The 21,856-nt window shown below is 39.3% G+C and overlaps 4 protein-coding genes across 13 annotated transcripts; 2 read left to right on the top strand and 2 right to left on the bottom strand.

The window, feature by feature from the left end:
- Positions 1-336: 336 nt before the first annotated feature.
- LOC116254180 (chaperone protein dnaJ 49-like) lies at positions 337-2,263 on the bottom strand. Its single transcript, XM_031629366.2, has one exon. The coding sequence runs from the start codon at positions 1,706-1,708 to the stop codon at positions 629-631; it is 1,080 nt and encodes a 359-aa protein (XP_031485226.1). The 5' UTR covers positions 1,709-2,263; the 3' UTR covers positions 337-628.
- A 2,043-nt stretch (positions 2,264-4,306) lies between these two features.
- LOC116254181 (serine/arginine-rich-splicing factor SR34-like) lies at positions 4,307-12,353 on the top strand. Of its 7 annotated transcripts, XR_004172643.2 has the most exons (14): positions 4,307-4,451; positions 4,942-5,043; positions 5,146-5,382; positions 5,574-5,685; positions 6,071-6,117; positions 6,216-6,273; positions 8,055-8,104; positions 8,666-8,722; positions 8,810-8,925; positions 9,199-9,303; positions 11,142-11,203; positions 11,292-11,769; positions 12,001-12,057; positions 12,143-12,353. XR_004172643.2 is itself a non-coding variant. In XM_031629368.2 (13 exons), the coding sequence occupies exons 2-12, from the start codon at positions 4,957-4,959 to the stop codon at positions 12,043-12,045; spliced, it is 948 nt and encodes a 315-aa protein (XP_031485228.1). In that variant the 5' UTR covers positions 4,307-4,451; positions 4,942-4,956; the 3' UTR covers positions 12,046-12,057; positions 12,143-12,353. The 7 variants fall into 7 exon arrangements, 5 of the variants coding, with proteins under 5 accessions (XP_031485228.1, XP_031485227.1, XP_031485230.1 ...); XR_004172642.2 differs by having other exon boundaries at positions 12,001-12,353; XM_031629368.2 differs by lacking the exon at positions 11,142-11,203 and having other exon boundaries at positions 11,736-11,769.
- A 1,514-nt stretch (positions 12,354-13,867) lies between these two features.
- Positions 13,868-18,762, bottom strand: LOC116254178 (cleavage stimulating factor 64). Of its 4 annotated transcripts, none has more exons than XR_004172641.2 (9): positions 18,609-18,762; positions 16,455-16,610; positions 16,288-16,365; positions 15,714-15,752; positions 15,073-15,609; positions 14,902-14,994; positions 14,537-14,725; positions 14,186-14,436; positions 13,868-14,087 (listed from the first exon to the last, which is right to left on the bottom strand). XR_004172641.2 is itself a non-coding variant. In XM_031629362.2 (9 exons), the coding sequence occupies exons 3-9, from the start codon at positions 16,575-16,577 to the stop codon at positions 14,287-14,289; spliced, it is 1,209 nt and encodes a 402-aa protein (XP_031485222.1). In that variant the 5' UTR covers positions 16,578-16,610; positions 17,280-17,363; positions 18,609-18,741; the 3' UTR covers positions 13,868-14,286. The 4 variants fall into 4 exon arrangements, 2 of the variants coding, with proteins under 2 accessions (XP_031485222.1, XP_031485221.1); XR_004172640.2 differs by having other exon boundaries at positions 13,868-14,100; XM_031629362.2 differs by adding an exon at positions 17,280-17,363 and having other exon boundaries at positions 13,868-14,436; positions 18,609-18,741.
- A 133-nt stretch (positions 18,763-18,895) lies between these two features.
- Positions 18,896-21,177, top strand: LOC116254179 (phytochrome A-associated F-box protein-like). Its single transcript, XM_031629364.2, has 2 exons — positions 18,896-19,068; positions 19,442-21,177. The coding sequence occupies exon 2, from the start codon at positions 19,776-19,778 to the stop codon at positions 20,853-20,855; it is 1,080 nt and encodes a 359-aa protein (XP_031485224.1). The 5' UTR covers positions 18,896-19,068; positions 19,442-19,775; the 3' UTR covers positions 20,856-21,177.
- The last annotated feature ends 679 nt before the right edge of the window (positions 21,178-21,856 follow it).

Here is a 21,856-nt window from a genome sequence, read left to right on the forward strand (position 1 = left end):
TTTTTTTTTTATTTTTTTTTTTTTTAAGCCAAGATTTAAGTAAATTCACACTCTAATAAAACCTTGATTTTGCAGTGGAAACGTGATCAAACTCCCATGCAATAGAGGAAAGTACAGCTTTTTGAAACACGAAAAACAATTTTTTTGGTGAGAGAGAAATATATTCATTGTTCAAAACTGCACCAAAAACTCATTTGTATGTTTTAGTTTATTACGCACTGGTAGCTTGTGAGAGACAGAAATAGATTCCATTATAACTCTTAAGAGTCCATTCGTTCCCCTCAGTCCATCCAAGTTACTCTTCGGCAAGTGAGACAGTGCTTCTGAGACGGCACAGGAAAGCCTAAACAGGGTTTCAACTTTCTTATTCAGATTCAATCTCCAAAATAACAGCAGTAAACTATTAAACCAACTAGCTACAGAAAGCCATAAACATGCAGAAAACTTCTTGTGTATACGAAATGTGAAAGATGATGACATCCATTCACAAGAATGGACAAGAAAAAAAGAAAATTATTCCTCTGATATAAGCCAGGGTAACTTGAGAGCAAGAATACTAAGAAAAGCAAAGCTGTCAAATGTTACAAAGGAGCAATAGTGAATTAAAAGGACGAACACCATTATCACTTCACCGAGCTTCTCCAAAACTTTGCAGCTTATCACAATAGGGAGTTGGATAGTTACTTCTCCAGTGACGCCTCTGCAATTCAATATGACAGTAACGTGCAAGACTGTTTTTATATTCCCTCACTATCTGTTCCTCTAAATTTGCTCTTGACAGGCTTCCTGGTGGCAAATCTTGATCAAAATCCGGTGACTTGACAAAGAATTCGATCCCGAATTTCTCGGTAACTTTGGGGACCGGATATGCGTGTGACTTCTGCAGAGAATACTTTGGTTCCGAATATGGCAGAAAGGCAAACAAAAGGATGACAAATATAGGCAACATTTGCAGAACCATCATGAAATTGAAGCCATTGTCGACTTCACTCCCTCTTTGTTCCCTCGCCCTGTCCCTGGCTCTGTAGATGTGCGCATTGTGGAAGACTTCTGCCTGTGAACCGAAAAAGAACGAACGGAAGACCTCGTCTGGGTCGAAATCCTCATCAAAGAAGTCGTTCCTGGCTCTTCTTCTTCTCCTCCTCATATGGTGCTGCTGGTTAAACTGAAAATCTTCAACCAGACCTGTTTGGTCGTACTGCCTCCGCGATACACCGTCACTCAAGCACTTGAAAGCTTTCGATACTATCTTGAATGCCTCGTCGGCACCGGGGGCCTTATTCTTATCCGGATGAACTTTCAGGGACAATTTCCGGTACGCTTTCTTGACTTCCTCCACAGAGCAGGTCTTCTCAAGGCCAAGAATTTCATAGTAATCCTTGCTCCTCGTGACTTGCCGAACCAATGCAGCATGTTCGTCAGTGAAATCACATCTACCATTTGAAGAACCCGCGCGTGCCTTCTTTTCTTGCCGATTCGAATTCCCCTCTGATTCATAATCTCGTTTCCCCTGAGATATTTCTTCCTTAGAAACTTCAGAATCACGATTCATTCTCTCACAAGCAGCCAGAAGATCATCAACCTGCAAATTACCATCAAGGCGCCGCGCAATTCGAATGAACTTCAGCGCTCGGGATTCATCGCCAGAAGCGAGTGCCTCTTTCGCGATACTGATGCATCTCAATGCCTCATCCTTATTACCATCCATGGATGAAACCTTCCGAGTACCTCACACCAAATCCTTCACGCCCCTATCGGTATCGATTTCTACACCGACTATACAAAATTAACCCCCTAATTTCGGTACCAAGATCAGAAAAGAACAACAAAGTTCACTGGACACATCTAACCACCATGTTCCTCTAAGTAAAGAAGGTCACCAACGGGACGAACAGAAACAATGAAGCCCATGAAAAATTGGGGATACCCAGAAAAAGTAACCAACAAAATTCAATAAATTGAAATAAATTTCCAGAAAACAGAACTCGGAGACGATCTAAAACCCCAAAACTGATCGAAATTCCGATCTGCGAGTCCAATGAAGCCCCAATCCGACAAACCCCCGTGAACTCCACTCTCAGTTTGAATCAAGCCTTAGTTCGATGACGATAACTAGCCAAATTCAACAAATCGTGGAAGGCGGCGGGCCGAATTGCTTCGACGAGCACGGGTGAAGAAGAAACTGAGCTTTTGGGGGACCGGCGGAAGGCCAGAGAGTCGAGCCGGGAGGACGGAAGTCTCGAAAACACTCTTTGAGAAAACACTCCTGGAGTGTTTGATGAGGCCCGAAGGCCCCGAACCGTGGAAATTTAGAATTAAAAATATTGTTTTTTATGAAACGAGATTTACGTTATCAAACAAGCAATTCGGTTCCACTTTAAATCAACATTTAAAGTTTTTTATAATAAAGCACTTAAATTATAAACAAAATTATAAAATTAATTTTTTTTTAATGAAATGGAATTTGCTTTGTCAAATAAAAAAAAATTTGTTTTCGAAATTGTAAAGTCATTTTTGAATTAAAATTATGGAATTGTGATTAGAGAATGAAATTATGAATTCAGGACTTTAAGTTTTTTTTTTATTTCTTTTTAAACACATATCATAATTGGCTTTAATTTAGAAAATCAAATTTCATACCTTTAAAAAATAGAAAAAAATGGAACTTGAATTTTCATTTTAATTCTAATTTGAGGTGAAATCTTGCTTCTACAATTTTAATTATCGAAACAAAAGTCAAGGGGATCAAACGCCCCCTAATTATAAATTATTATTCAAGAATGTTAAAATTTTGTCGGCACAAGTCATGAAGATTTTTAATCCATGAAATTCTAAAATTTTAATTCCTGTTTTATTAAACATGTCATTTTTAATTCTAAATTGTAAACTCTATGCTACGAGAAACAAAGAGAAGTTATCCCTCGAATCTTTATTCCAATTTTAATTTGCTGTCGAATTTTACTTCTAAATTTTTAATTGTATAAACAAAATTCAAAGGGATCAAGCACCTCATTGTGATTTTTTCTTCGTTAAAATGCACGGGGGTTTTGGTGATATAACAAATTTGCCTGCTAGATTTTGATATTCTTATGAAAAGGTTTATTTTGCTTTATTTCTAAGTTGATAAAATAAATATATGATTTAGCAGTGTGAAATGACCAAAATGCCCCTGTTTATTAAAACAAAATGTTCCCAACAAAATTACCAAAATGCTCCTCAAACAAGGTGAGACCATGCCATCCCATGTTAGTTATATAATATAGAAAACTAACGAAAAGGTTAAGTTCTTTTGTTACTCTAATAATTATTAACAATCCATGACATGCACACGTCACTTTTTTTTTGGTAGGGGATGAATTTTTCAAGCCCCGCGCGGTGCCAAAGGTTTCCCTACCTTCCACATTTTCCCTTCTTTTCATTATTTCGGCTGACATTTTTCTCCCCATTTTGAAAAGAGAAGACAATAATTCAATGGACAAGTTATCCCCGATTAGCCTCTACCGTGTTTGATTGTGCAAGGTGGAATAAATTGGGAGGGAGATCAGGTCTATTATTTAGGATTCATGGACTTTTTTTTCTTTTGTTCAAGTTTGGATGGATAAATCTTATTAAATCAACTTGAACTACCAGACAGTTTAGAATAACAAAGTAATTTGATTCAATAGTATCACGTATTATTTTTTACTATTTTATAGACATTTTCACAAATTTCTTACTTGAAATTATTTTGGTATTGGTTGGGCCTGATATATTTGGGCTCAAGGGTCATTGATCTTAATTTGGTTTAAAGATTTTTTAAATTTATAGTAGTGGATTCGATTTGGGCTCAAGCACTTTTTCCTATGTTTATGAAAGTGAAAATTTGTAAATGGATTGTGTAAGAAATGTAGCATAGCTTGTCAAATTGGCTAGACTTTCAATTCATAATATGCTTGGGCATCTGACCCAAATACTCAACAGGTACCCAATACTCCATCCGAAAAAATCAGCTTGGACTGGCCTGGGTTGGCTTGATTTATTTTTTATATTATTTTTATTTAATAATAATATGTATCTTATTATTAAAAACATATTTTACATTTAAAAACTTTTATAATAAATTTTAAAAATATTTTTTCATTTTAACCGGCCAAGCCAACCGGAGCCAGAGCTCGGCAGGTATCCGGCCGGGGCCCAACTCCATTATCAGGTATCCGGCGGGCCAGATGCCCAGCCTACTTGGTAATTTTTTTTTTCTGGAAAATTGAATTAGCACTGGGATGAATGTGTCAATTATAATAAAAGTTTATACCAGAATTGCAAAAATTGCCCGCCCGAAAAAAAAACGGCGGGTATAAATTCCTCGACATCGCGTTCGTCCGGGGAGCATTTTAGCCGGTGGCTCTCTCGCTCTCTACGTGGAGCTCTAGAAGGCCCTAGATCCTTGTCGATCTTCGGTGGAAGTATTGCAGGTCTGGCACTGAGCCCTGTCCGATTTTTTTTTTCCTGTTCTTGTTTATGCTTTCTGCATTCCAGTTGATAGAAATTGAATCCTTGTCGCCTCTGTCATGGGTTTCGTGTGGTGCCTTAGGGTCTGTTAGATTTTGGTCCCCGATTTTAGAGTTTTTGAGAAAACTTGTTTCTGGTCCGACGTTCCTTTTTTCACTCGCGTGTTTATCGGTTACTGCCAGACGAAAATTTTTGATTGTTTAGTGCTCAATGGTGAATTTTTGGCCGACTGTGGTTATTCGGGCTTGCTGCAGTTTTGGGAAAATAATTGGGTTTTGTAACTGAAGATTTGTCAATTTGTCGTGTTCCTTGCCGGGTTATTCTCACGACAAATGCGAATCGGTCTGTACGTCTTTGTTGTCCGTTTTGAAGAATTTGTTCCCATTGTTGCATTCATAGTTGGTTCAGCGGCGGTATTTTTGTTCATCTTGTTAGTTTTCTCTATTTTTGTAGGACTTAAGAGGAAAAATGAGCAGGCGATCAAGCTGCACGATTTATGTTGGTAATCTACCTGGACATATACGCGAAAGGGAGGTTGAGGACCTTTTTTATAAGGTTTGCCGGATCTCCATATTTGAATTTGAAGTAATATGGTGCTTTTTTCACATTATTGGCATCTTGTATGCAAGGAGCTAATTCCATTGTGCTGGTTTTCAGTACGGGCCCACTGTTGATATTGATCTAAAAATACCGCCTAGGCCTCCAGGATACTGTTTCATCGAGGTAATGTGGCACTCATGGCTAGCTTATTTGGGACCTCAAACACAGCTTCCGTTACAGCATATGGTTTCTTATTTAGTTGGTATTGCTCTGTTGCAGTTTGAAAATGCTCGTGATGCTGAAGATGCTATTCGAGGGCGTGATGGGTACAATTTTGATGGGCATAGGCTGAGAGTGAGCATCTAGAGTTTACTTTTAGACTTTAAGTATTATAGTTTAGGAGGCATATAAAGTTCTATACATATCCTGGCTTTTGATCGTTGTTTATTGTGAAATACCCTGTTCAGGTTTCCTCCTGATGAAGATGCTTTTTTATTGGGTTGCTGTTGGTAGAAATTATATTGATTTGTCTTTCATCTGTTTAGGTGGAACTTGCTCATGGTGGTCGACGCCGTTCTTCACCAACTGATCGCTACAGCAGCTATAGCAGTAGCATAGGTGGACGTGGGGGAGTCTCAAGGCGCTCTGATTACCGGGGTATGTGTTGTCTTTTGCCACTGAAGGGATGAAAGAACAAATGGGAAATAAAATCTACTTATGGCAGTTTTGACGATCGATGGATGGTTTCTCTCTAAATATATAAGTGTCAATATGTTTATATTAATATATTTAGGGAGAGAGTACTATCAATCATATATATATAAGGGTTAACATCAGCTTCCTGCTAACTTGTCCTCCCAATAACCATGAGATCAAAATTAGTAAATGAACCATATGGTCCATGTCTCAGGTTATTGATTATAGTTACTGTTGTTATCTATATGCTTCTTATTGTTTCTGTTTGATATTATTTTTACTTGTGCCGTTTTTTGTTGCAATCATTTTTTTTTCTTAGTGCTATGACATTCTTCAATTGTTTCAGTCTTGGTTACGGGGTTACCTTCATCTGCTTCTTGGCAAGATCTTAAGGTGCATATATCTTTTCCATTCCCTGTATGTGGTTAATCATTGGTATTTTCTTCATCAGTAACTTCTTGATTTAGTTTTGCTAAAATTCTTGGCATTAGGATCATATGCGCTGTGCTGGAGATGTTTGCTTCTCTCAAGTTTTTCGTGAGGGTCGAGGTAAGTGTTACTCCCCCCCTATCTTGGACCATAAACTTCATATATAGTTTTGCTGCATACCATAGAATACAGAAACAATGCAAGCTTATGGTCATCATTTGAAGATGAGTTGGAGCGAGTTTTTTTGGGAAGTTTTACATGGTTGGCACAAAAAAGTTCATTTTATTCTTGGAGGTTGTGCAAAGTGATGACATTTCTTGGGCTTTTGTTGGGTATAAAGACAAAAAAGATCGGCAATGATGGCAGCGTTTCTTCTACTATCCCATCCAGCTGAGGTAGCATGGTCTGCTGTCACTACTTTTGTGGTGCTTTCAATATTAATTGATTAATCCTCTGCCTCTTTGATTAGTGACCATCTTCGTCATTTATGTGTATTGGAGCTTTACATACACTATATCAGCTCATAGGCCCCATAATACATGTATATGTGCACATTTACGCTCACGGTTCTTCTCTTTTTCCTTTTTGATACAACAGACAAACTTGTGGTTGGCATTTCTCTCAAAATCTCCAAGGCCCGATTACGAATTTTAGCTAAATTGTCAAAAGTTGAGAGTTGTGACTCCGGACTTTCACAGCTTACAAGTTGTGAATTAACAAAGCCTGGAATTGAAATGGTACTGATGGCTGATCGGTTCATATCCCTCTATAAGTGGTTGCTGGAAATTTGTATGAACAAGAAGCTAAAATGAGGCAAGGATAGTGAGAGACGGAGAAGAGGGGGAAAATGATGATCGGGTGGCGTAGCCATAGCAGGCTACTTGGATGATGAGAGATAGAGTAATTATGAGATTATCTGAGATCTTTCAGCACATAAAGAATCCTAAGAAAGGAGTTGATTTTTTGGAGATGCCATTGAGCAACATTGAAAGTATTATTGCAATAAGAGCACAACTAACTGGGCTTGGTTTTACCAAGCTTGTTTGAGGACTCAGTGATACCAACTTAATTGGGATGCTCCCATTATTTTAGATATGTTATAAGTTATAACACTAGTTATACTCTCTCTGTGATTTCTCACTTTTTTTCAGTTTTGTTAATTGTATTCTTTTTTTTCCACTGATGGTTGGAGTGATGTAGTTTGTCTTAGTTGCTGCCTTGTCTTATAAAAAATAATCATGGCAATGTTGTGTGAAGGGAATTGTCTGGAATTATCTGGCATGCTGTACGGAACATTAGTCAGTTCCTTGGCCTGCGGGCTGTAGTCTTAAAGAAGATCGAACCACATGCTTTCTTCTAGCTCATCTGGTCATTTGATTGAACGCTACCTTTCTTTTGAGGAGTGTAAATGCTTTTCCAGCATCTTCTGGGAAAATATACTAGTTGATGGATGCTGCTACGTATTATCTACGATAATGGTTGGTTGGTTCATTATCTGGTTCCTTATATGCCAAGATGAGTTTATTTTCAAGTTCGTGCTTTGAAATGTTGCGCCTGCAGTTATCTTGCCTTGCAAAGGCAAGATTTGACAACTTAACCTTTAACGTGGTCAATCATGTGGTTCTGTAGCGTTAAAGGATGGATAGATTCTATGTTAAAGTTCCTAGAATGGTTTTAATTCTCCAGTTCTGTTGCCTAACTCACTAAAAATGTAGCTAATTCTTATGGAAAATCTGTGATGTTAATCATTATCATGCTATCGAATGTGGATGTTGATTTTATTGATTGATCTCTGACAATCTCAAGTTTCTACCCTTTTTTGTCCCTCTTCCCCTTCTTTGTTGGTTTTGTTTTTGGGATGTGTACTGAAGGTATAGGCAATTTGTCTTGTGACTTTGTAGGTACAACGGGCATTGTTGATTACACAAACTATGATGACATGAAATATGCTGTAAGTTACCAAGGTCAACTGTATGCTGAAATTTGAAATCATGATTACCAATATTGTTCTCTATTTCTTTTTTTTTCTGTTGGTGTTTGGGGGAGGGGATTTTCGTTGGAAAAACTCAAAAATGTTGAAAATTGGCAAATGCAAATAATGATTTACTATAATAGTAAGTGAAGCAGGCATAGGATGATATGTTTATAAATTGTATTGTTCCTTTTTGCAAAATGTTAAAGTAATGGGAAATAGTTTCTCATATGTGAAAGTAACAAAAAAATGAAACTGTAGATTTAAAATATAAAGGCAACATTTTGTGAGTCTCCGGGACTCTATATAGTACTTTTCTTCTTCTTCTTTTTTTTTTTTTTTGAAAATGACATGTTTTTATGATTTTTATTGGTTGTCTCTGGAATTTTGCTAATATAGTAAAATGTCACAAGATATTGACATCAGTGGTGATGATATTTGAGATGATCAAGACTTTTTTTCTATTGTGGAACAAAGGAGACTTATTGACCTGGATGTAGAGGTTAGAGTATTAACTTTGTACTAATCATCTTTGCTCAGATAAGGAAGCTTGATGATTCAGAGTTCAGGAATGCATTTTCACGTGCTTATATAAGGGTATCTTCTACTTAAATGTCGATATCTATTTGTGTGAACTGTTATTGCCTTTTTCCTTTTCTCAATCTGTGTAATGCAAATTTGAAGGTACGGGAATATGATTCTCCAAGCCGTAGCCATAGCGGATCCTATTCTAGAAGCAGAAGCAGGAGTCCTGCAAGACGTAGCCTCAGTTACAGCCGGAGCAGGAGCCGGAGTGAGAGGTTTGCAATGTTGTTTGAGGTTTTCTTAGATTTAACTGTTGTCAGAGATGTTGAAGAGTAGACCATACTGTGAAAAATATTGCCAAAAGATACTCCATTTATTAAAAAATCCTTTTTGGGGGGTTTCTTTTGACATTTTAAAAACTATCTCAAATCTTTATATTTAAAAAAAGTCAAAGTTTCTGTTAAATACCTGAAGAAAGACTGGATAAATTTAAACTTAAATTGCTGGAAGCTCTGCTTGGGTTTAAGTTAGTCCAAACGTTTGTGCAGCATGTCTCCAAGAAGAAAATCTCCAGTGCGATCTCCATCTCGTTCGCGATCAAGGTCTGTCTCATCACGTTCTCTTTCTGGCTCAAGGCATCGTTCTGTGTCAAGGTACTCTTGGATAAGTATCCCTTTTAGTTTCTTGTAGTTATAGATGTTATGCTGATATGAAGTACTCTTGAATAAATATCACAGTATCACTTTTAGTTTCTTGTAGTTATAGATGTTATGATGATATGAAGTACAAGGAGTAGCAATAATTTCTCTATTTGTAATTCAAATTCTGCTGCTAGTACAATATGCTAGCTGATTGGATTCATGATAAGGTATCTTTGGCAACAAGACCATGAAGGGCTCAACAGAGACAGAGTAGGTTTAAGAGAGGCTGGTATCATGAGTTTGTAGTTACTCCAAGGGATTATAAGATCATGGCCTGAAATTATTTTTTGGAAATATCACAATTTTACAAATATATGAAGTGGTGCAACATAAGATGTTTGTTTTATCCTCGAATTGCAGAGTGACTGAAACTCAAACATGTTAGTTCTTTCAGTGGTGGTAGGCATGATGATATTTGTACTTATTACTGTTGGCGTGTTTTTCTGATCCATGATAATGCTGGAGAAACAGACCCTCAATTGAGGTGGTATTTGTATTTCCATGAGAGGAGGACATGGATGGTGCATTAACCATACTTCTCCAATTGCCACATTCAGAACCTTAATAGATCGGACACTGACATGGGCTTGAGGAATTGAAGTATCACCTTACTGGAGATCTTTTTTTTGTCTAATGTCCATGACCTGTTGGGGTTGAATAGTGCAGTTCTTTTTTTGTTTTTGTTTGTTTTTTGGGATGTTTAATTTCTGTCCTGAGGATACCGCTGCTTTTGGGTCACCAGTGAGTGGGTGCTCCACGTTCACGCCTCACACATTCTGTGTGTCCATGTATGCCTCCACTCACCAGCCACTCTTGGATGATGAATCGATGTCCTCATTGTTTTTTTTTCTCATTTAGGTTTTTCCCATCTGAAGATTCAAGATAGAGAAACTTTTAAGTTTCAGGATATTTCAATTAGCTTTGGCATAAATATACAACTAACAGAAAAACCACGTTTAAAATTTTCTGAAGAACATCTTTTAGTAATGCTTGATGTATATATTCTTTTATGGTACTGCCTAGAGAACTGTGTTCTCTTTTGCTTTTATAGTATATTTCGTGCACAATCTTGTACCTTTGTTTGAGATTATGATGGTATCTGCAATTTTGGTTTTTGTTTTTTAAGTCGTTCAAGGTTCCTCTCTGTTTATTAGGTGATATTTTCAGGACAATTGCTTCTTTTCTCAGTGACCAAAAACATCTGGATTTTGCTGGTCACATGAGCTTATTTTCTCAATATTTTCTCAGAGTTCAATCGATGTATTAGTTATCAGTTCATGCCTCATGTCCTCCTTGTAGTTTATGTATTTTTCCCCTTTGATTAATGACAAATATTTTCAATTTCTTCTGTTTTCATTGATCGTTGAAAATCGTATCTAAATGTTGTATACTTGGTGGTCATGGTTTTTGGTCTTTGTCAGTATTGCATTATTTTTCTTAATTTTTATGTTCCAAAATCAACTCTTTCTTTTTTTTCCGGCTTCCTTCTTTTATAGTCATTTCTGATATTTTTTTCCTGCCTGGGGAAATACCTAAGAGAAAGTAAATGCATGGGAAGATGCGTGAGCCGGGGGAAATTGAAACTCCATCTGGATATGTAACGTCATGCTATTGCCCCCTTTTCTTGCTTTCTTTCTCCATGCATAGTCAATGGCCTTATATTTAAACATTCTGCTTGAAGAAGAATATGGAATGTGAACATAACCCTGCGGTTCTCACAATTGTCACCCCTTCCCCTCTTCCCCAATTGTTTCTTTTCCTTTTAAAGTTGTATTGTTTCCTGTTTATAGATGAGGGCTTGAGCGGGAGGTTGGGGTTGGTGGAAATGCATGCTACTCTTTTGGTTGTGGAGGTATGCTGGTTCACAACACGAGCAACTTTGGCAATCAGAAATGAAGCTTAACACTTGTCATTTTTGTTACAATGGCGTGATTATATAGGGGTTAAATGACACGAGGAATGGATGGATGGCAATACGGAAGTGGAGTTGGGACTTTGCCAATTTAGGTGTCTTCACGAGGGATGGATGGATAGCAATACGGAAGTGGACTTGGGACTTGCCAATTTAGGTGTCTTTCATCTTCGTGCTAGGAAGGAGTCAAGCTCAGGACTGCCGTCATACTGGGAGATGTTCCTGTCTTTTCCTTCTCTTCACTAACTCTGTTGTTTCTCAAAAAAATGAGTGCGGATATTCGTATGCAGCTGATTTATTTACTAACTAGATCTGTGACTAAGTCTGTTATTTTGTTTGGTGAATGCTAACATATATGTTCTGTGACTTCTGTCCTTGTTCAAATTGTTGATGAGGCATCAAGGCTTTTGGATGAAGGTGCTAAAGCTTCTCTATTGATGTTTTATTTGGTTATTTTATGGAACTTTTGCAGATCAAGATCCAGGTCACGATCTCCATTCACCTCTGTAAGTGACCGTCAAGAAAGTCTCCTCTTCTCCGTCTTTTATTTTTCCCCTGGGAATGTTTCTTAAGTGTGGTTTGGCTGTCTCAATAACACAAGAAAGCAAAGGCCAGCCATTGTCCTAGAAGAACTCAGAGTTTATCCTGCTTTTTTTGCCTGCTGTTTCCTGGACTTTGCTGCCTACTCTTTTCTCTCTCAGCATGTTTTATTGGTTACATGTTAAATTTCTTTTCAGGCAAGATCTTACAGGAAGCGATCTGTTGGTTCAAGAGATGATTAATGTTCTTGATGGGTAAGATTTATTGAACCAGGCTTCAAGTTTGACTTTTGAGTTGAAGGTTGGAGTTTTGAGCAGCAGTTCTTGCAAATACATACAGTGGGAAGATGATGCAGTTGAATCTCTCAACTAGGAAAGTTTTTGGATCCATGTATCTCATACAGTATTTCATGGACAGTTGTGTAGGGCTGTTAAATCAACTAAATACTGTTTGTTGTTCGTGTAGGTTTGTTTTATCAACTAATTACTGTTTGTTCCTATTCCATACTTTCAGTGTTGAATGCTAGAGCAGTTCATTATGGTTATTATCCTATCATGCATCACTTTATACGCTGATATTTCATAGAGATCCCATATCCGATGGTTTGCCTAATTATGTCCCTGGCACTCATTCGGCCGCCATAGTTTCTTGCACATTGTCGTTGAGATCTTCTGCGTTCTGCAAATTTTCAGCTCAACTTTTCAGGAGATAGACCTTCGAGTTGTGTGCGCATGCACCAAAGGTGTTGGGGGTATTTTTGAATTTTTTTATAAAGTAGTAGATATTTTAGAGTTTTTAACTTTTTCACAATGTTTTTCTATCTTTTTAAAAAGACTTTTTATTTTGTTTTGACAGAGTATTTTGATCATTGCACACTCCTGTGCACTTTTCATGCACTGCGCATAAGCAGCTTCATAGCCCTTCATGGTTTGTAGATTTCATTTAATTTGCATGCTTTTACTCTACATGTTTTACATTGAAATGATCGAGTCTAAGCTGCTTCGGAGCAATTGAGATATCTCTAGCAGCTGGATTGGTCTATCTAGAGATAAATGTTATGGATGTGTATCTGATGTGGGTACAGCCACATTCTTATTGGTCAGCCACGCTGGATCCAGTGTTGAATTTGGATATGGATGCAAACGCAGCACTAATGCAAAATATGAACATGCATATTCATCTCCCTGGCTGGGCTGTATCTGGGTGCATGCAAGCCGAGGAACTGTTGAACCAAAGGCTGATTGACGTGCGACACGACACCAGTAGAATGGCCAGCTCCCATACTGAATTCCTGAGATTCATGCGTCAAAACGGATTGAGAACAGTAGGGCTTATTGGCGAGACCTCCCTCCCTGAATATGCATTGTCGCTTTTTCTGGAACTCGGAGTAAGGTCGTAAGTGATTGGATCCGCCTGATGGTTTTGCGAATTATTATCTGTACGATTTATAACCCGTTTGTGCCTTGTTATTGGTTTCTTACAACAATAGCTTTGTTACAAGTTCCATTTGCATGTTGAAGGGTTCATAATTCAATTCCATGTGCAGCGATTGCGTGAAAATGATTTGCCATAAACATACAATATATTACGCATTTGAAATATGAAAATGGTCCCATTCGATCTCCGAGACAATGTCTATATGGTGATTACAGAATGGCGCTATTTCGAGATAATAAACAACCATGCTAACTTGGCTACGTTAACTTTATAATAACGCATCTTCGTCAGCTTGCACCAAGTTGTGTTATATTTTCATCTGATTTCAATTGTAAACGCACTGGGGCTCACTAAAACCACAATAAAACCATGCAAGGCAACAAAAGCAGGAGTATCACCGGGTGAAAAATCAACACTAAAGCTGTAAAGCATCGAGCTGTTAAGCATTATCAGCTCCAAATAATATAGAACTATATTATTCCCTTTTGCAAATATAGAAAGCAAAAGCTACTCGCCAGGCCACGGTAGAGAGGAACCAAATTCAATCATCTAACACACACGTGTACATGGACGCATGCACACACACACACACACACAGAGAGAGAGAGAGAGAGAGGTCCACCTGACTTGAAACTAAAGGTCAGATATCTTCTTAAGAATGCCGTTGCAACCAAACTGTTTCCAAACGACCTACTGAAAAAAAAAAGGAAAAACCATTTGCAAGCCCCAATGCTGAATCTGTCCTCCAATCCCCCAGAAAATACACATTGCGAAGAGCATAATTTCCTCCATAACAGAAAGTGAACATATATTTGGTTGGGCCAATATTTCTTTTCTCTACGACCATCTGACAAGCAGAACTGAATATGATGTCAGTATGTCACCCTACATAAACTACCAATATGCTTCAACTGTCATTTATCAAGAAAGGGATCATGAGCACACCTTGCAGAAAGCAATAATAAAGAAAAAAAAGCTTTCAGACAATATGGTGGCTTGAAAATGCAGTTGAGGTCTTGTATGAACACTACGAGCTCATTTTCACGTCAAACAGATGTAGTGCTGATATCTTGCAACCGCAGCATCTGCTGCAGCTGAAGTACTTGTTGTCTCTGCTCTGGTGGAAGAAGATTGATCTGTTCTGGCGTGAGGCTCATCACTTGCTGAAGTAACGCCTTTTCAATCTCAGGAGATAACTGCACACCGAATAGCATCACAGAAGTGTTAAGAGAATTGGCTATGATGCATAACACCCACACCCTGCATAAAGCCAAATTAGTGAGTGAAACAGATCACCTGTGAAGGACGAGCAGCTTGGCCAATTGCGCCCATCTGACCTGCCACTGTTGCTGGTGCGCCTGGCAGCTGAACACCACTTATGGAACTCTCAGGAGCAGCAGACATCCAAGGAACTCCAGATCCTCTCTCGATTTGCATTGAGCTAGTATTTTGACTCCCTAGATCACCGGTGATATGTGAACCTACCTGAGAACAATACCACATTCAGATTTTCAGAAGAACTAGCATTCATCACTGATTCACTCTTCCAACGAGGTGCAGGACACAATACCCAATTCCCATTACCCAATTCCCACTCTATGCAGACCATAAAGAGGCCCCAGTATACCATGATGCTACAAGAAAACAGCTTTAGGATGGACCTGATGTGGCTTCATAAGGGGTGGTTGACCTGGCAAAGTGGGTGGTCCTTGTGGGAATGAATTCCCCAGGCTACTTGGAGCGCCGATACCTGCCTGTGAAATATAAATCACAAGTCAAACATTTTCTCATTTAAAAGAGAAGCATGAATCGTGATCAAATAAAAAGGTAACCTGATATAAGGGTTGTGAAAGCTGCTGAGGTGCATTTGAGGATTGAAAACCATAAGTTGGAGGCATAGGAGGCTGCAGCTGGTGAGGAAATGGCTGCATGGATGGCCTTGGTTGTTGTGGCAGGGGTGGTTGGTGTAGAGCACCTGGATTCAACATTGGTGGCTGTAGCTGGCTAGAGAGAACTTGAGGTTGAAGAACAGTTGACTGTGAGGCAGCATGATGTGATAAAATAGGCACATTAGAAACCTGTGAGGGCTGTGGAAGAGAAATTGAGCTTGTCTGGACATTTAAGTTGGTCTGAGCATGTTGAGCTGCCTGTACTGGCTGGATTGGAGGGGTCAACAAAGATGATGACATTGGAACAGATGATTGCACTGAAGGTTGCTGTCTATTCTGAACCTGTGGCTGAGATGTGCTGGATTGCCCCTGTACTGCAGCGTTAGCAGAAATGGAGGGCCTGGCTTGTGCACTTGACTGTAGTCCAAGTGATGAAGATTGTTGTGGTTGCTGAGATGCTGCCTGCGGGATATTTGGCATCTAAAAAGATGGAATTTCATTTAGGTATACTGAGAAGGAAGAACAAAAAGGAAAAGGGCATGATGATGAAGACAATGAAGAAGCAATGAGGTGGAGGGGCATACCACTTGTGGAGGTTGGACCATACCAAGCATGATCTGGGCCTGAAAAGGATAAAATTAACATTATAAGACTGTTGATAGGCTCATGTCATGATAAGAATATGTACAAACTAGAAAAATAATATTAGAAAACTAAGAAAATAGCTATTGAATATAGGAATTCGCTATGCAATTATAAATAATAAATATTATCATAATGACACTATATGGTGCATATCTCCATTAGAAGATGACAATCAAGTAATGATCCCCCGCAACTCATCCATGGTACCCAGTGAAAATCTTGGTCCACGAAAAACAACATAAAGTACAGCAAAGAAAGGCAGTTTCATTAGACATTAATGATATAGACAGAAGTTATAGCATCAAATGCCAAAACATTTAAAGAGATAAGTCCACCTCAAGATTGAAAAATTGGCATATTTTTAGTTCATCTTGCAGCTCATTAGTATGTAATGCCTAAAAGACATAGTAATAATTATATTGCCATTAAAGTTCTTTCATAAACTAATGAAGGGGACACAACACGCAAACCAAAGAGAAGAATGTCATAGCACTATAACCGGTGGAGGGGCACCTGAAATAAAGCCTTTGTCAATGAAGGATTTGCAACCAAAATTTGCCGGGCTTGAGAAGGATTCTGCTCAATCAGACTCTGCAAACAAAAGAGAGAGAAAAAAGTCAAATACCACACAATGGCTGATTACTCATGCCTAACAATTTATAAACTTGAGAATTAGCTACCTTCATTTGAGACATAACATCATAAAGCTGGTTCTTTGACATGCCTGCAAGATGAGCTGTAAAACTATCACCAGCATTTTGTTTCTGAGAAGCAGAGAAGTTCACCCCCACATTGGCAGCCATTGTTACGACACTTGTTTAGGTGATTAAAATACACTGCAGCAGCAATCAAGCAATACCAAATTAAAAGAGGAATTGGATGGATCTATGTGTGTAGGTATTTCCATGGAGTTGGAAATTTTTATCCAAAAAATAAAGATCCTTAGTGTAATATATACCTAGTAATTTCAGCAAAAACAGGGTGAGTCGAACATGCCATGAAATGAACAACAAAAGTGGGTTTGTCCCAAAAGGTACCCATCACTTCTAAATTCTTCAATAGCAATGAGGGAACAAAACATTGCAACTGATGACAAGATTTAATATTGCTGCTGATGACATGATTTTAGATTCTTGTATCCATATTACTTTTTAAAGCCACTGACATAATTTTTTATTTTGCTTTGGCATGCAAATGTGGCAGCCCATAGTAGGGCTTTTGCAATATTGATACCCATAATCTAATGCTTCTGAAGGGGAGCACAGCCAAATTCAAGTCTAGTGGTGCAGGGACCTCGCAAAAAGAAAATGCACTCATGCAGGAGCTGTGGCCATGTTTCCTTCATCTTTTGTTTTCCTGCATGCCGAGTTAACCATGATCTTTGAGCTTTAGGAAGCTGATCATGTGTTTTTCGCCGATTTCCATAACGTTCAAACCCTCAGTATCAGTGTTATAGTTTAACTTTAACCAATTAAACTGTAAGTCTCTAAATGCAATTCACTTACTTCAGGGAAAATAGAAGGAAATAGAAGATATATGCTCTATCGGCTTCTTCAAATTTCAGGGAACTCCAAATCCATAGAGGCATCCTGCGAGAAGTAAACTATCATTTGCGACTCAGACAGCCAACTTTGTTTCCGTCTTCTACATGGAAGGGCACTCTTTCTCCAGAATTTGAAATGACCAGCTGTTTGCCCATACGATGAAGAAGGCACTAAGGAGCTAATTAACTATAATTAATTTTAGTATTAAAAGCAAAAAGCCAAAAACACACGGAATCGCTTGCTCACAAGGTGAGATGCAATTAAATTTGTTGATCTGTATACCATGCAGAAGTTGCACAAATTGGAACAACCGAAGGAATTCTTCATAAACATATCAAACATATATACACTCTTGATGAATACACATGCTCAACATACTGTCCAACATTTCCCTACAGAAAATACTTACGATATAGAAGATGCATCAATTTTCATTCATCAAGAAGCTAACTTAGGAAAATAATTAACATATAAGTGCACCAAGACACATTGTAATAATTCCCCCAATTTAAAAAACAGGGAAGAAGATATTTTTCTCAAGCCAAATAAATTAAACGATAAGCAAAGAAAGCATGACCAATCTAAATAAAATTCCAAAGACCACACAGGCACACAGACAAGCGTACAAAGTATGTCCTCCATGCGTTGCTACATGTTTGGATACATATGAAAATTATATCGGGTTCTGCATTTAATTTAGTTTGATTTAATTTTAATTCAGCTCATTATTTGTATTATTCTCCAGCCTCGACTGGTCGATTCCTTCTTCAGATTCTTCTGGAATTTCCTGTTGTGTAGTGAAGAAAACGCTGAAAAGCGTCTTCAATTCTCTCGGTTTTGTTTACTGCATTTCTTCTTTTGCATCTTACACCTCTGCAACTATTCTGTCTGCTTTGTTTTGCCCGCAATCTCGACAGAGAAAGGCACCACAATCGCCGTCCCTCAATCAAGACATGAAGAGAGAAAGACGGGGTGGGGGAAAGAGAGAAAGAGAAAGGCGCGACACTCGCCGACCCTCACCTCCATATCGACAAAGAGAGAGAAAGAGGCATGGAAGTCGTCGGCCCTCCTTCTCCACTCAGAGAAAGAGAGAGAGAGAGAGAGAGAGAGAGAGGCGCTGCAGTCGCAGCCCGATGGTCCTCAATCTCGACAAGGAGAGATAGAGGGGCCCGGCGGTCCGGCCCTCACCTCAAGAGACTGAGTGAAAGATGCTCGGCAGTGACCGGAGAGAGGAGCAGCCGTCGCCGGCCCTCAATCGAGAGAGAGAGAGAGAGAGAGAGAGAGAGCGACCTGAGTGAGCGACGCTGGGGGTTACGGTCGATGGCGGCGGATCTCCGGCGTGGCGGTGGTAGATATCTGCCGGTGAAGGGCTTCGCAGGCCACGGGCCCTCAATCTCGACGGCGAGAGAGAGAGAGAGAGAGAGAGAGGCGACGCGTTCTCTCTGCTTCCCGAAAGCCGGTCAAGCTTCCGAGAATCGCTCTTTTTTCCAGTCTTAGACCCAAACTTCTATTTCCAAAAATACCCTTCAATGCACACATGTTCGCTTCCCCACCTTCCTGCAGTCATGCCAACCACGGAACGGGAAAAGAGACGGAGATTTCTCTCTTTCTCTCTCTCTCGTTCTTTAATTTTCGGTAGTTCCTCTTCGATTCATTTCTGCGCTGCGAAGTTTCTGATATTCAGAGATCAACATAAGCGAAAACAGTAGCTCAATTGTTTCCAGGCAAGATTTCCGACTGCCCAATTTCTGTAAGTATCTTTCATTTTTTTCTTCTCTGAGAAATCCGGACATTGCATGGTCTGTATCGGAAAAGAGTGAGGACATCGTGAGGGCAACGGGAGTTGAAGAGAAGAAAACGCGTCAATTTTTTTGGTGAACGGAGGTTGTTAAGAGTATTGCTTTTGATTATAGCTAGCGATTTACTTTTTGGCCCGTGTGTGTGTGGAAACCCTAGATTTTGATACCTAGAAGAGAAACTCGGAGCTCAAATGGAGAGAAAGGGGATAAGCAGTTGCATTTCTCGAAAGGATTAGGCACCTTGTGAAACTCATTTCGTCCAATTTTCTCAGTTTTCTGGTCATTTTCCTGAGAAAGGGGATAAGCAGTTGCATTTCTCGACAGGATTAGGCACCTTGTGAAACTCATTTCGTCCAAGTTTCTCAGTTTTCTGGTCATTTTCCTGAGATCCTGGATTCACCAATTTGGACAGCCAAAGCCTAGACTGCAACTCTTCTGTCTTGGAGGTTCTACTGTAGACTCTTGAATGATTATTTCAACTGTGACGGAGAAAAAGAAAGCAGGAATCGATAGAATTTGTGCGGCATCTCTCTTCCAGAGTGTTGAAACTTCTCTTTTTGGAAGAGGAGGTTGGTAGCTAGAGAAGATTGTGATTTGAGGATCCAAGAACAGGAGGAAGAAGCGAAAATTTGAAATTGCTAAGAAATATTTCGAAACCATGCCGGCCTTCTCAGATCTCTCGGACGACATCCTCCTGAACGTATTCTTCAAATTGGAGGATGACCCACGTCACTGGTGCCGTTTAGCCTGCGTGTGCACTCGATTCAACGTCCTCATACGTTCTGTGTGCTGCAAGACTAAATGCTCATCCACCATTCCTTCCATTGTATCCAATCTTTTGCACAGCTCGAGTTCTCAACTGATCACTCTTTTTCCTCCCGCTTCTGCGGATTGTGATGGTGGAGGAGATACGATTCAAGAAATTAGGACCGAGCCACCTGGTTGGTGGTCTTCCCTTCAGAAGGTGAACGTCTGCTGCCCGGGTCTTCACCACGCGGGCGTTCTTCTTGATTCCTGTGACTTCGGATTGGAGAGAGCGATTGGTTCTGATCATAATTATGCTGTAGTTCAGAGTAAACCCTATGGTTCTAAACAAAGTGAAAGGTCCAGTGATTCAGCTAGCTCCTCATGTTCCTCTGGTGGAAGTAAGTGTTGGTCCTTATTTGATGATCTCTTATTTGACACTATTTATGATGAATCTGAATGCAGCGATATGAATGATGGTTCCTGCAAAAGTAGTCTAATTCAATCAGATAGAAGCTCCAAATTGGAAGGCAAGGTAGCGGGGTTTGATGACTCAGAGATTAGCAAATGTGATTTGAAAAGGAGGAAGAAATTTCGATCTGTAGATGCGCATTTGGCAAGTGGAGTTTGGAATTTGAGCAGAGAACAAGGAAGTAAGCTCTTGGCTAGCAGGTTTAGGGGTGATTGTCTTTACATTTGTGATTGGCCCGGCTGCGAACATGCCGAGGAGAGGAGGAACTATAAGCTCTTCAGAGGTGTCTTTAAAAATTTCAAGAGGTCTAGAGTGTGGAGGAGTATCAACGATTCAAAGGCTAAGAAGGTTGGGCTAAATTGTGCATTCTGTTCATGCGAAGGCACCTGGGACTTGCTCTCTTGTTTCTGCTTGAGAAGGCAATGGGAGTACCATGAAGATGGGGAACCAGTTGTGCGTGCATATGTATGTGAGAATGGGCATGTTTCTGGTGCATGGACTGACAAGCCTCTATATACGTAAGAGAAGAACGTCTAACTATTTCATGGAGAGCTCTCAGCTGCTCTTTTGGAGATCTTTACTTAATTTTAGAACGACTTGATGGTAGATATGCCATTGATTTATGGTTAGCACTAGTTGCGAGAGAAGTTGTATGCTTTCTTTTCCTTTTTGCTTTCTTTTCCCTTTTTTCCACTGTTCTGCAATGTAGAGCAAATCAAATGCCTATTGTTGCTGGTTCTGTTATGATATGCATTTGCTCTTAGGCAGAGGAGTTATTTCATTTTATGCTTGATTGGAGTTCCGTCAATGGCCTATTCTCCTTATGTTGAGAATTACTTGAGCACTCCCTTCTTATATCTACATCTTAGTGCGTGCCAGTGCAGTAAAATCTTCTAAAATGTATCTTGTTCTTTGATATGGAGAAGATTTGCCAAGAACTGGAACAGGAACCAATACAGCTTTATTGCAGAATGTAACTCTCCCCTTCTAATGGGATTTCAAATTGTGCTTGCTTGGGGAGTTCCTTATTAAAAAATAATTGAAACTTCATGCTGCAGAAGTGGTAAATGGTTTGTCGCACTTGTGCTCGTGTGTCTACACACATGGGTTTCTTACATGCTTTTCCTTTCATTTGCACAAACTTTTAGTATCTCCATATATGAAACTGGTACCAGTAAGGTTAGAGCTGCCTTTGCAAGTTGTGAAATTTTTTTCTGAACAGTATGTGCTATCTAAGAGGATCTTGGACCTTGAGCTTGTTGTGGTCGATGAGGATGGAAACAATGCCCTGTTGTTTTTGTCTTCTAGCGTAAAACTCTCCTCTGCTCTTCCGATGGCCACCAGTAAAGTCTTTTTGTTGTTGGCGTTGCAACTATGATGCACACCCGAATATAAAAAACCCATTCCTCTTCCAATTATGTCAATCTATGAAGGCAGTTGCCTAGTGCCCTTGTCTTCAGGGTCCATTGTCCAATGTGGAAGGCGGACTAGGATGGCTTGTTCTAAAAGGAAAAAGAGTTTAC

The sequence above is a fragment of the Nymphaea colorata genome, chromosome 5 (genome assembly GCF_008831285.2).
Source record: "Nymphaea colorata isolate Beijing-Zhang1983 chromosome 5, ASM883128v2, whole genome shotgun sequence".
NCBI classification, from domain to species: Eukaryota; Viridiplantae; Streptophyta; class Magnoliopsida; order Nymphaeales; family Nymphaeaceae; genus Nymphaea; species Nymphaea colorata.

Excerpts from the sequence above, each read along its gene's own strand:
- LOC116254179 (XM_031629364.2), top strand. The coding sequence starts at position 19,776 with ATGCCGGCCTTCTCAGATCTCTCGGACGACATCCTCCTGAACGTATTC.
- LOC116254180 (XM_031629366.2), bottom strand. The coding sequence starts at position 1,708 with ATGGATGGTAATAAGGATGAGGCATTGAGATGCATCAGTATCGCGAAA.
- LOC116254178 (XM_031629361.2), bottom strand. The coding sequence starts at position 16,577 with ATGGCTGCCAATGTGGGGGTGAACTTCTCTGCTTCTCAGAAACAAAAT. Across the intron at positions 16,366-16,454 it reads ATGTTATGTCTCAAATGAAG|AGTCTGATTGAGCAGAATCC; the intron begins GTAGCTAATTCT and ends TTTTGTTTGCAG. Across the intron at positions 14,437-14,536 it reads AAGCTGCTCGTCCTTCACAG|TTATCTCCTGAGATTGAAAA; the intron begins GTGATCTGTTTC and ends TTCGGTGTGCAG.
- LOC116254181 (XM_031629367.2), top strand. The coding sequence starts at position 4,957 with ATGAGCAGGCGATCAAGCTGCACGATTTATGTTGGTAATCTACCTGGA. Across the intron at positions 8,723-8,809 it reads TTTCACGTGCTTATATAAGG|GTACGGGAATATGATTCTCC; the intron begins GTATCTTCTACT and ends GCAAATTTGAAG. Across the intron at positions 9,304-11,735 it reads AGGCATCGTTCTGTGTCAAG|ATCAAGATCCAGGTCACGAT; the intron begins GTACTCTTGGAT and ends GAACTTTTGCAG.